Source organism: Selaginella moellendorffii, unplaced genomic scaffold (genome assembly GCF_000143415.4).
Source record: "Selaginella moellendorffii unplaced genomic scaffold, v1.0 SELMOscaffold_2, whole genome shotgun sequence".
NCBI classification, from domain to species: Eukaryota; Viridiplantae; Streptophyta; class Lycopodiopsida; order Selaginellales; family Selaginellaceae; genus Selaginella; species Selaginella moellendorffii.
In genome coordinates, this window is record NW_003314263.1 from 4,274,539 (window position 1) to 4,286,884 (window position 12,346).

At 44.2% G+C, this 12,346-nt stretch overlaps 3 protein-coding genes across 5 annotated transcripts; 2 read left to right on the forward strand and 1 right to left on the reverse strand.

Moving 5' to 3' along the window:
• The first annotated feature begins 3,094 nt into the window (after positions 1-3,094).
• On the forward strand, positions 3,095-4,684 carry LOC9661633 (aldo-keto reductase family 1 member C23). The gene is made up of 4 exons (XM_024659138.1): positions 3,095-3,612; positions 3,970-4,136; positions 4,216-4,363; positions 4,414-4,684. The coding sequence occupies exons 1-4, from the start codon at positions 3,519-3,521 to the stop codon at positions 4,494-4,496; spliced, it is 492 nt and encodes a 163-aa protein (XP_024514906.1). The 5' UTR covers positions 3,095-3,518; the 3' UTR covers positions 4,497-4,684.
• Positions 4,629-6,076, reverse strand: LOC9661634 (amino acid transporter AVT1E). Its single transcript, XM_002963094.2, has 3 exons — positions 5,956-6,076; positions 5,281-5,879; positions 4,629-5,221 (listed from the first exon to the last, which is right to left on the reverse strand). Exons 1-3 carry the CDS (start codon positions 6,074-6,076, stop codon positions 4,694-4,696), a joined length of 1,248 nt encoding a protein of 415 aa, XP_002963140.1. The 3' UTR covers positions 4,629-4,693.
• A 456-nt stretch (positions 6,077-6,532) lies between these two features.
• Positions 6,533-7,981, forward strand: LOC9643351 (auxin transporter-like protein 3). Of its 3 annotated transcripts, none has more exons than XM_024659119.1 (7): positions 6,533-6,628; positions 6,688-6,876; positions 6,922-7,034; positions 7,106-7,289; positions 7,333-7,427; positions 7,466-7,750; positions 7,810-7,981. In XM_024659119.1, the coding sequence occupies exons 2-7, from the start codon at positions 6,775-6,777 to the stop codon at positions 7,862-7,864; spliced, it is 834 nt and encodes a 277-aa protein (XP_024514887.1). In that variant the 5' UTR covers positions 6,533-6,628; positions 6,688-6,774; the 3' UTR covers positions 7,865-7,981. The 3 variants fall into 3 exon arrangements, with proteins under 3 accessions (XP_024514887.1, XP_024514895.1, XP_024514879.1); XM_024659127.1 differs by having other exon boundaries at positions 7,466-7,673; positions 7,751-7,981; XM_024659111.1 differs by having other exon boundaries at positions 7,466-7,673.
• Positions 7,982-12,346: the final 4,365 nt, after the last annotated feature.

Below are 12,346 nucleotides of genomic sequence, written 5' to 3' on the forward strand. Positions count from 1 at the left end.
TGGGGAGCTAAAAGCATCAAAATAGAAAACTCACCTCCTCAATCACTGCCACTTGGCTCACTATTCTCAACACTGAGAACTTGCCAGTGGATAGATGGACTCGCTGAGGTTAAGCCTGTGCAAGCCAACCAAGGTAGCTTGGCCAGTGACTCTAGAATGGGATCCAGCTTGTTGTCACTGAGCCATTGCACATGAAAATGCATTCAGTTTGGCTACAAACAATATGTGAAAGCTTTCTAGCTCAAACTTAAGAGTGCCATACCATTGTTTGGCATGAAGAACTGGAAGAAATCAGCTTGACTGAGGAAGACAATGTTCAGTCTGCAGCGAACTTGACAAGATGGTATGTAGTGAGCTGCTTTCATTAGAGGTAGTGCTGAGCTTGGCATATAGCAGCAGAGATAGATTCAAGCAACCTCTTCAAGTGCATTATTGCAATCTCTCAACAAGCTGAATAGCAAAGTAGAGGATCCGTTAGTAGCAAAGAGCAAGAAAGGAAGTCTGGATTACCATGTTAATGTAGGCTATGCCATCAAGACTTTCAGGGAGGAGCTGCCTCTTCTGTTCCACGGAGATCTGAGCTATCAGATATACAGGAGAATGAAGTAAACATAGAGTGGCTTATCTTGTTTGGTGCAGAGAGGACATCTCTTTCAGAGATCCTGTAAACTGCTTTCACAAACTTACAAGTTTATTGTACAGGTGCTCCAGCTGAATGGTAAAATGCTTTTCAAGTCGATCTGGGTGGAAATCTTGAGCGCCTGGCAGCCTTTGGACAGCACTATTGTGATCAGATGGTCTGTTCATGATTCCACAAGTGCCATGGGAAGTCAGAGATCTCTTTGACGGCATCTTTGAGTACAAACTGGACAGTAAAGGAAAGATTCATATATAACACAAGGACCAATGTAATCATGCAGCGAACCTCATGGTGTGCAGCCGTTCCTAGAAAAATGCATTGAAAAAAACTGATTTACCCTAAAAAAAACATTTCAACCTCAACTGTTTTTTTGCAATGTGTTTTCATCTCCACCATTATTAAACTCGAAAAGAATCTCAATTAAATATGTCGCCCTTGCTCTTTTAAATATAGAAAGACTAGCAAAAGTCCCAGCTACGCTGGGAGCATCATGTTTATTCCTGATGTTTTAGTAATTTCAAAAAGTTGTAATTGTAATTGTAATTTTTAACATAATCATTATTATGGCATACAATTAAACATAATATAATATTTATATTGAAAGTTCCTTGTACATAATTTATGCTTAATATATAAATTATTGTTATATTATAACATGCTATATTATAATGTATATATAAATTTTTGTTTTTAGTATCATGATTTTTATGATATTAAAATATTATAGAATAAGTTATTAATATCTTAACTTTTAATTTATAGTATAATTTGTGTAACCAGAAGCCCATGCATGCATTGTCAAAGTGTGGAATACAAATAGATTTCCTATTCTATCTACATGATCAACAAGAAATAGATGTGACTCACTTAATGCTAGCTTGTAATAGTGTTGGCTGGATGGTGTCACCCTAATAACTTGGATATGAGCATACATCACTTTTTTCTCCATGGCAAGTTGGCACATTGTGGCAGCATTACATCTTGAATTTCTATCAGATCCTCATCACTATTAAGCTTCAAAAAAGCTAATTAGCTCACTACCCTGGCTTGAATTACCCTAATGCCTGGCTAGATAAAGAAGATATATCTTAGCCCACATATCAATGTAGAGTTCAAATGGCCAGTCCCGCATGTAGAGCTTCCACATTGGAAACACATCTGCTTTCCATTGAAAAAAAATGCGAAGGAGAAGAACATGATAATGTGTTGAGAGAAAAAATACAAGAAACAACCTTATGTTTCTTTCAGTTAGATTCACTGTTTGTTTCAGAGTTCAAGTAAAAAAGGTTACTCACGAAAAAAATAGCAGATTGTATAATTTATGATGTTGAAGTGTTCAGAGACACTTTCATACTTCGCATTTATACATTTTTATAAGTACTTAAATGTATTTTCTAATATAATACCTGCAGTCAAAAAAGTTATATGTGTATTAATACGAAATTATAATAGTGCATTAGCATTTGCATCAATAGGTGCAAACATTGAAGAGATTGCAGTAGGTGGCCCTTATTATTTTAAAATACATGGACAGGTTTATCATAATATTGGTTTATTCACAGTTATATATTTTAGATACTGCTCAAGCAACAGAAATAAATATGGTAAATAAGTATTGAAATAATAAAATCAGTGATATGATTTGTGATTTTTCGAGAACATTTGCTTGTGCTTCATCAGCATTTCACTTGACAAGTTCTTGTCAACTCATCCATGATGTGTTGCATTTTATCTAACACTTATTTTGCTTTTACTTTTGATTGTTGCCTACTTGACGGTTTGTTTGCATGGTTGGTTGTGTAGAATTTATTGTCTTTATCCATCTTCCTCTTGCCACTTTTTATGCTTAGAAACTTAATACATACATAGGTAGACTTCATGTTTATATTAAGCATTAGTCCTTAATTCTTACCATCACATCTCACCATTGTAGAGTTATCATTCTCCATCTCTTAAAAAATTTGGAGAGGTATTTTTTGAATCAACCTAACTTCTTTTGAGCCATCCATCAAAATTCTTATTCAGTTTCTATATAATACTTGTGCTAACAGTGCATATACACGTGACTTAGATAGAAAATAAAGAGATAGTTTGAATTCAAGTCTCGGCAATAATGAAGCTCCTACAAAGCACAGAACTCATATGCTCACACTTCACACTTAAGCATATCCATCGCCACCTTTTGATCATCTCTCCAAGTCCTTGTGAACTTTACAGGCACTAAGCAGTCACTAAGAAGTGAATGACATTCTCTTGATGAACCTATCTGCATCTTGTATTAGTTTAGTTCTCTTGAGAAAGTCTGCCACAGTACGTGCTCGTGTGATAAGTCCACATTATCCACATTCTCATTATCATCAGGATCATACAAGAGTGGAAGTGCCTGGAAATTTAGAAGCAGAGAAGACATTGTTCAAGTTATTACTTTCTGATCATCCCAATGTAGCCTTTTAGGGCTGATGACGAGAGAATGCTGCGATGAGGTAAAGCGGCTGTGGGCGGCTTGTTGAGGCGGCTCCGATCGCTCCACTTGCCTCGGCGATGGTTCGCTGACAAGGGATTCACGCGCAGGGACTTCAGCGATCGGGGGTTCCAGGAGGAGGGCTACATCAGCGAGAATTGCTTCCGCAGCACGGCGCTCCATCGATTCAAGGAGGCCCGCGACTTCACCCACGCGCCAGTCTTCTCGGGTTTCGACGAGGACGAGCGCGCTTACAGGGCCAGGCTGAGGAGGGCGAGTGTTAGTACCACCGCCAGCAGTGCTGCATCCAAATAGGGAGGAGAGCGAAAGCTCGCTCGATCTCCAAAGCTTGCGGGGAAGCTCCCCGAGGCGTTTGATCTCTCCGGCCGCAAGCGAAAGATCGACAATAAGAGGAAGATGCTCATGAGCCGAGCTTTCAAGGACTATACCGGGTTTGAGTTCGAGGGAAGCGGCCTGGACGAGCACACTAGAAAGGAGATGGCGAGGAAGAAAAAGAAGCTGGGACGGGACAAGGTGAGTGTGCGGCATTCGATTCCTTCTCTTTCGGATCCTCACAAGTTCTTTTGGCAGCTCCACAAGTGATATAGATCTCTTGAACGAATCTATCAATGCTCGGAGCGTTTGTAGCGATGGAAAGAACACAAGAAGGCTCCAACGAATCTATCAGTGCTCAAAGCTTTTGTAGCAACACAGGAAAGTTAGAAGAGCTTATAGCGCAAACAAGACAAACATTGGAGGAGAAAACTATGTACAAGGTACTTGTAGTGTGTACGTATGTATGTAGGTAGTGTCGACAGATCCAGGTAGTTAAACTGCGAGAGACCACAAACTTTGGAGAAATTCCCAGAGAGAGCAAAGCAAGATTTCTTACCTGTGGACATCCCGGCTACGTGGGAAGCCATGGAAGAATGCTTTCGAAAGGGGCTGGCCAAGGCAATCGGTGTGAGTAACTTTAGCACGAAAAAGCTGCACGACTTGCTTCAACATGCAAAGATCACTCCTGCAGTGGATCAGGTAACACCATGATCTTCAAGAAAACTTCTACCAAGTTGTGTTGTCACTCTTCAAGGTTGAGTTACATCCATTGCGGCAGCAAGAGCAGTTGAGAGACTTGTGCAAGAGAAATTGTGTCCAAGTGATTGCTTGGTCACGGTCTTGGCAAGCCTTGGGGAAGCAAATCCGTACTAGAGCATCCTGTTATCCAGGAAATCGCTCTAAAGCACCACAAATCTCCTGCTCAGGTACATGGTTTTCTTGATTCCCGTTAAGTTTCATTCATCCATGCGTACAGGTGATCATACGATGGCTCACGGAAATCCATGTAGCTCCCGTTGTCAAGAGCTACAACTCCCAGAGACTGCTGGAAAACATTAATAGCTTCGATTTCAGCTTGGCAGGCGGGGACCATAAACGAATCGAGAGCATCGCACAGGAAAGGATTTTCACTACCAGTCCTTACAAGTCACCGTTTGAGCTATGGGATGGAGAGATTTGAATGCCATCATAAGCTATATAACGCTGTCATCTTTTTATTTGAAGATTCTTCAAATGAAGAGTTACCTGGATGATGATCATGATCTTATGCGGTGCACAAAATTGATGATGGACGCGATGGTTCCAGCCATGCCCACTGCAGTTCCCACAGCCAAGATGGCATAGTTGACTCCGGCCTCCCACTTTGGCATCACGTTTCTGTATATTCTCAAGTAAAATAACGAAGGAAGGGTCACCGCTACGAGCATGCCTGAGGCAGAGCCTATAAATGCCACCATGGTTTCGAAGTATGGAAAAACCATAGCCAACAAAAAAACGAAGATCAGGAGACCGGTCCTGAGAAGCAGGCTGGATGCCACAAAGGATCTCGAAGTATTGGGCCACGGGAATTTGCTCTCAATATCGAGAGCTATGGGAGCAAGGCATAGCGAATACTTGCTGAATGGAAGGAGAACAACCATCCATAGCACAAGCTTGGCAGCAACCAAGTGTGTGGGAATATTTAGAGATACTTGCGGAAGTGTATAGTCCCCAAACATGGTTCCTCCTAGAAACGCGAATCCAATGTATATCATGGTGGAGATCATAAAACTGAGAACCAACACCTAGAAGTCCAGTACGAAGTTTAGTTTTACATCTCCATGTCAGTCGATAAAAATAAAACCTTTGCATAGTTGGAGGGATTCTTGAGCGACGTATAAACACTAGGAAGAGCACAGTGAGCCGCAAAACAGTAGGCATAGATTCCCGCGATGTTGAGCAAGTTTTCCGGTCTCAAGTGTGGAACGGAGTGGTGAAACCCGATACCCAATCCAGCTCCGGCATAAATCATCGTAACCGTGATGATCATGTACGTAACAATACCAAATAGAGATAGATACGATATCCATGCCAAGTTTCTCAGCCAGACTGTTGGAAGAACAACGAGGAACGCTATGAAAAGCAGCACCTTGGAAGGGCCAATCTCAAGAGCTGAGATCCGAAGAGTAGCATGAGGAAATAGCCTGGCAAGATTGTCACCCATGGAAATCGTGTAGCCCACCAACACTGCTATCATCTCGAATTGAACCAGCAAGGTGAAGGGAAGGCGAGCTCTGGAACCGAAGGCAGCCTCGGCAATTGTGTTGTATGATCCATTTGGGGTGAGGCAGCGACTAAGAACATAGGCAGTATAGCAGCATATCACTGAAAACGCGAACAGGATGCTCAAACCCAGCCAGCCACCTTGCTCGAGAGCGTAGGGTGTGGTGAGGAAAGAAATCCCTGCAAAGAATCAAGGCAGCTTGCTTGAAGCATTTCAAATCAAGAAGAATATCGTCAATCACGATTTATCACTCACCAAGTATGGCACTGACACTGTTGAATGTTGCATGTAGGAATGAGCTCCTTTGTAGCTTTTTTAGTGATTGATCATTTTGATCGAGGCTCTGCCCCTCCACCTCAAGAGCTTGGTGCTCCATATCTATCTCGACATCCCGCTCAGACGAAGGCCCTTATAAAAAAATCCCAAAGTCATGGTCAAACGAGAAGCCTTTGTTGAAGAGATAAAGAGTTTATGCCTTGATTCTCGCTGAAAGGTCAATGAAAGTCCTCTGTCAAAGCTCCATCCCACATGAAAAAGGAAAGCCCAATTGTGAATGCTCTCGAGCTCCATTAAAGTCCTGTAGAAACTTCAAAAGAGAAGACTCGAGAGGCTGTGCTCCCACAAAGTCATGAGACCCTCCCAAGTGTTTATACCTTCAGAGGTGGTTCAAAACGTGTCTGTCTCTATGGACACCAAGATATAGGGACCACATGAGTCTTTCGTCTTAAATGTTAGTCATTTGTTTGTCAGTGACGGCTGAAAATTTTTAACGTTTTTGAACGTAAAGGAGAGGTCGTTCCGTTTGGATGGAACATGGTAAGTGACAAAAATAGTCTCTCATCACTTTTCATTCTCCCGGGATCAAGCCGCTCTTCGTCTCTTGTGGCACGGAGGCTCCGATGCCTAGCTCAACATTGTTGCTGCGAAGGTTTCTCACTGATTTCTCGAGATAGATGTGGCTGACTAGTATCATACAAACATGTGTAGCTGGCTTCGCGGCTCCTCACTTTTCCACAATCCACTGCTCAATTGGGGCTGCCTTCGGCCATTGTTTTCCAGCTCCTTCTATCGGCGATGGGATTGTGGTCTCAATCCGCGATAAATGTTCTCTACTTGAGACACAAGCGGATGGTGAATCCAGAGACAACAGCGAATCAACCCTGGCACACGACTCAGGTACAATCAAAGAGTTTTTGAATCGACCGCTTAAGAGCACCGCAGCTTCACGAAGTTATTGGAGGGCTTCTGGGATCTAAATGGATGATTGTTTCCCTCGTGTTCAACATTGTCACACTCTTCTATGTTTCGTCGGCTCAACTTATAGCATGTAGCAAGTGAGAGTTCTTTCTGACATTCCTTTTGTCACTCTCGATCATATCTCAGACTTCCTTGTCAATTGGGGCAGTGTGGCATACACCGTGAATGACAACTTGGACAAGAGAACCTGGACGTTTGTGTTTGGGGCAATCTTCTCACTGCCAATTCTTTTCCCGAGCGCTCACAACTACAGAGTTTGGTCGTTCCTGGGAGTGGTCACTATTATCTTTGACTCTGCTTACATGACAATAGCAACGCTGTTTGACAGAAAGGCAAGACTATACTTTTCAATCATTACTAAAATCATTCCCACAGGCCGGAAACGTCCGTCATTCGTCACCACGAAGCTCCCAGGAATATTTTACTGGTTTGGTCGGGATGCTGATCCTCGGAAACGTTCCCATCCCTGTGTAAGATCTCACCCTTGATAATGTTTTTTCACTGCAAGGGAGATCATGGATGCAATGTGGAAGCCTGACGAGTACCAGGCAGCAAATCTCTACGGGATGGCTTGCATTTTGGTGGTGGTCATGCTTCCAAGCATCAGCATGGAACGCAAATTTGGAGACAAGCTTCTCGCCACACCAAACGCGATGTTGCTACTCCCAAGATCAAAGTTTCACAACAGTGCCAGCGTCCTCATCCTCCTTCATGTGGTTAGTATACCATGGATCCATATGAGCTCTAAGTTCTACATCTTCTCTGATCGATCGAGAGAAATCCAATTCATCAGGTTATCAACTTTGGCATGTACTCCCTTGCACTCTATGCGACGTGGGAGAAGATAGCCAGGTTATCAACTTTGGCATGTACTCCCTTGCACTCTATGCGACGTGGGAGAAGATAGTGTGCATCCAGTGTGGAGACACCACGTCAGCAAAGAAGATAAGTCATTCATCCAAGACACCAACCGCCAAGTGTCACACCTATACCATTATATACATAACTATACCAAAGCAATGAAGTTGACAGAGCATTCCGTGTACACAAAATCACACATCTACATGGTATTGGGTTTGTTTCGATCCTGATGGCGAAACACTGGCAAACACAGCAACGCGATGAGCAGGACTGCGCTAGGGCTCTCGCAGTCCTTGCTAGGGTGGAGTGATGGATTCAAGAACACAAGTGAGCGCAACGTGATGTCCATCCGTGCCTCTACCCTCATTGTTGCTCTGTGTGCACGGCGTGTGGGCATCCCTTCCAATGATGCCCACCACCTCCTCCCCCTCTTCGCTTCTAGCTTACTCTGCTGTTTTGTCCTTTCTTCTAGAAATTAATGGCTACTAGTACTCCACCTCGCACTACATCTAGAACCACCCTAGCGAGCACCATGGCCATCCCAGCTGGCAACTGGGATGCAAGATGGGAAAAGCTACTCCAGAAGTTCACGGGTGAGAACTTCACGACTTGGAAGACCAAAGTCCAATTAATCTTAATGGCAAAAGATTGTTGGGATTTGGTGAGGGAACCGAAGTGAAACCTCAAGATATAGAAGCAGCCTTGTAGGCTACTTGGGACTCCAAGAACCGCAAAGCCCTTTCCATGATTGGACTAGGTCTTGGAGATGAATTTATTCATCTCCTTGATCTAGAAAAATTTGCCAAAGCCAATTGGGATTTCCCAAGTCTTTGTAGCCATAGCCGGTAATGCTAAATTGGTTCTGACCCAGAAATTTTTCTTCCTACACATGTAGTTTGGTGAGACAATGGCAACATACATCGGGAAGCTCAAAGGCTTAATGCAACAGCTGAAGGAATTAGGTGCTATAGTTTCCGATGACTATGCAAAAGCCTTCTTGCTTTACTCTGTATCCCTAGAGTTGCAACAATCGTCCTCCATGCTTTCTTTTGTCCTAGGCAAAACCATGGAGGAGCTCTACTCTAATCTGCTCGAGGAAGAGCGCAAGATTGCTGAGTGTCAAACTGGCCATCAAGGATCCCCTCAGGCTGCTCGCAAGTAGGCTTGTTTCTTGGTAAGAAACAATTGAGTGGGGAGTAAAGGAAAAGAGGCACTAGCCGTGGGCTTCATATCTCTTCTGCTACAACTCCCAGCTTTGAATCTAACTTCTCCAAGAAGAAAAAGGGTCCTTGCAACTATTATGGAAAGATGGGGCATGTTAAGCGTGAGTGTCGTGCAAAGTGTCGTGATGATGGCTCTTTACCTGTCACCGGTGTCTACTCTTGCAGTTCTATGGCTGGATAGTGGTGCCTCCTTTCACATGACTCCCTTAAGGTCTACATTTCACACTTATAAGGCTCTTCAAGCTCCACAACAGGTTTATGTCGGCGACAAGCGGCCACTCCAGGTGGAAGGTCGTGGCATGGTGGTGATCAAGCTACCTGATGGACCTCTTAAAGAGGTTCATCATGTGCACTTTGTACCTGAAGCAAGGTAGACAGTTTTTTCTATAGGTGCAGCCTCAGATCAAGGCTTTACTACCACCTTCTTCCCAAAAGGGTGCACCATCTATGGTCATGTTGGTACTCTTGTAGCCAGTGGCATGAGGTATGAAACACTCTACTGTTTAAATGCAGAACTGGTTTTTCCAGCTCAAGTGCTTGCTTTCCAGGCACAAGACACCATTGAGCTCTGGCATGCTTGTCTGGGGCATGTTGCTGTACAATGCACACTATAGTCCTGCTTGTAAATCTCTCCAGTGCGCAGTCTTGCCAAAGAGTTAAATACACAACAGCCCATACTCCCCAATAGAACGGCATGGCAGAGTGCCTCAATCGCACTTTGCTAGAGACTGTTCATTGCCTTCTCCAACACGCAAGCATACCCAACTCTTTTTGGGGTGAAGCCATTAACACGGCTGTTTACATCTGTAACTTTCCCACAAGGAGCACTAGTGTGGTTCCTTACCAAGCTTGGACTGGAAAGTGTCCTCAGTTAGGGCACTTGAGGGTCTTAGGGTGTATAGCGTATGCTCGCATTCCAAATGCGACTCGATAGAAGCTGGATCCTATGAGCCAGAAGAACATCTTTGTGGGCTATCAAGGCCTACCGCCTCTATAATCTTGCTCTCAAGAAGCTCATGGTCAACCAAGATGTCTCTTTCAATGAGCAAGAGCTTTATTGTCACATTCAAAATACTATTCCTTCAAGTTCTAACTTGGTGGACTTGACCCCAATGCTGGATGATGAGCTCACCCACCCACTTGCACCAGGAGTCCAGAGGCTGCTCATTCCAGAAGGAGGAACACCTCCTCCACTTGGTGATGAGCCTCCTCCAGCAACTCCGCTGCTACCAGTTCCTCTAGTCACTTCGGTGGCTACTAGTAGCAACACTACTTTATCCAGTGAGTAGAATCTTGCTGCTACTATGGACGAGCTGTTTGTTGGTGAAGAAACAGTTGGAGGATCTTCCCGCTCACCTCCTCCAGATTCTCTCATGACACCACCACCTCATCAAGAGATTGGAGCTGTTACCCGTTCAGGACGAGTGAGCAAGCCAACAGTCAGAGCTCTAGAATCTCTTGCTCAAGCTCCACGCAAGAAGGGATTCTACTGGGCCATGAGCTCCATTGCTGACCAGGCTGCTCTCTCTAGTCCTGATGCCTCACACTAGCAAGCGGCCATGTAGGACGAGTATGACTCACTGATCAAGAATGGAACCTGGACATTGGTTCCGCTCCCTCCCGGCAGGAAGGCAGTCACAGCCAACTGGCTGTTCAAGAAGAAATATTGAGCTAATGGTAGCATCAAGCGCTACAAGGCACACTTGTAGCTCGTGGTTTCTCTCAGATCCAGGGAGTTGATTACTTTGAAACTTATAGCACTGTTGTAAAGCTGACAACAATGTTTTGATGAGCCTTGCAGCTAAGCTCGAACTAGAGCTCCATCAACTTGATGTGGGAACTGCTTTTCTGAACAATGATCTTGAGGAGGAGGTGTACATTGCCCAGCCTCCTGGGTTTATATGTCCCGGACAAGAGCATCTCATCTGTCGCTTGCACAAAGCTCCCTATGGGCTGAAACAAAGCCCCAGGTCATGGTACACTAAAATTAACAGCTTTTTGACCTCGTTGGGCTTTACTCACAGCACGGCTGATAATAATCTCTACATATATCGAGATGGCCAAGGCTTTCTATTCTTAGCCTTATATGTGGACGATACAATATTCACCTCCAACCAGATGTGACTCATCTGCTGCATCAAGGACTCTCTCGCTGCTAAATTCGAGATGACCAATCTGGGAAACTTGCACTACTGTCTAGGAATTCAAGTCTACCGGGATAAGCAACATGGAGTACTTGAGCTCTCCCAGGACAAATACATCCATGACATTCTCCAGAGGTACTCTATGCTTAACGCTAATCCAGTGGCTACTCCTATGGAAGCAAGCTCAAAGTTGTCCAAGGCTTTTAGTTTGACATCAACCTCTGATGACACTCCTGAGGAGAAGACCACAACACTGTACCGTTCAGTGGTCAGGAGCCTCATCTACTTGATGGTCTCAACTAGGCCTGATCTTGCATTCAATGTGGGAGCAGTCTCAAAGTTCCTGGACAATCCATCACCCTCACATTGGGCCACTATGAAGCAGATCATGAGGTATGTGAGTGGCACAAGGAAATTCACATTGAAATATGCAAGAGGAGATGGAGACAATGGCCTGGTGGGATTCATAGACGCAGACTGGGCAGGAGATCTAGATGACAGAAGATCCACCTCAGGGTATGTCTTCATGTATAACCATAATGTGGTTAGTTGGTGTTCCAGGAGGCAGCAGATCACTGTGATGTCCTCATGCGAATCTGAATACATCGCAGCTGCAGCAGCAGCGAAAGAGGCTATATGGCTTAAGACGTTGTTGCAGGACCTCGGGATTCAAATTCAGTTGAGGTTCCATTTCATCGGGGATCAAGTCAACAATGGAATAATCAACCTGGAATTCTGTCCGACCATCTCAATGGTTGCTGATATCCTAACGAAGTCCTTGCCTCAAGTGAAGCATGAACTCTTCCTCAAATCATTCCGTTTGACTGACGGTGTGAGCCTTGAGGAGTGTGGAGACAAGTGATGACAAGTCTCCACATCAGCAAAGAAGACAAGTCATTCATCCAAGACACCAACCGCCAAGCGTCACACCCATACCGTTATGTACATAACCATACCAAAGCAATGAAGTTGATAGAGCATTCCACATACACAAAATCACACATTTCCATCCACAACTCACCAAGCTACATAAAGCAAACGTTGTCCCGGATACTAGTGTTCCTGGTGTTGTGGATCACCACTCTTGCCTTCCCTTTCTTCGGTGCAATCAACAAGCTCTTGGACGCCATCCTTGTGTCCTGGAACTTCTTCATCATCCCA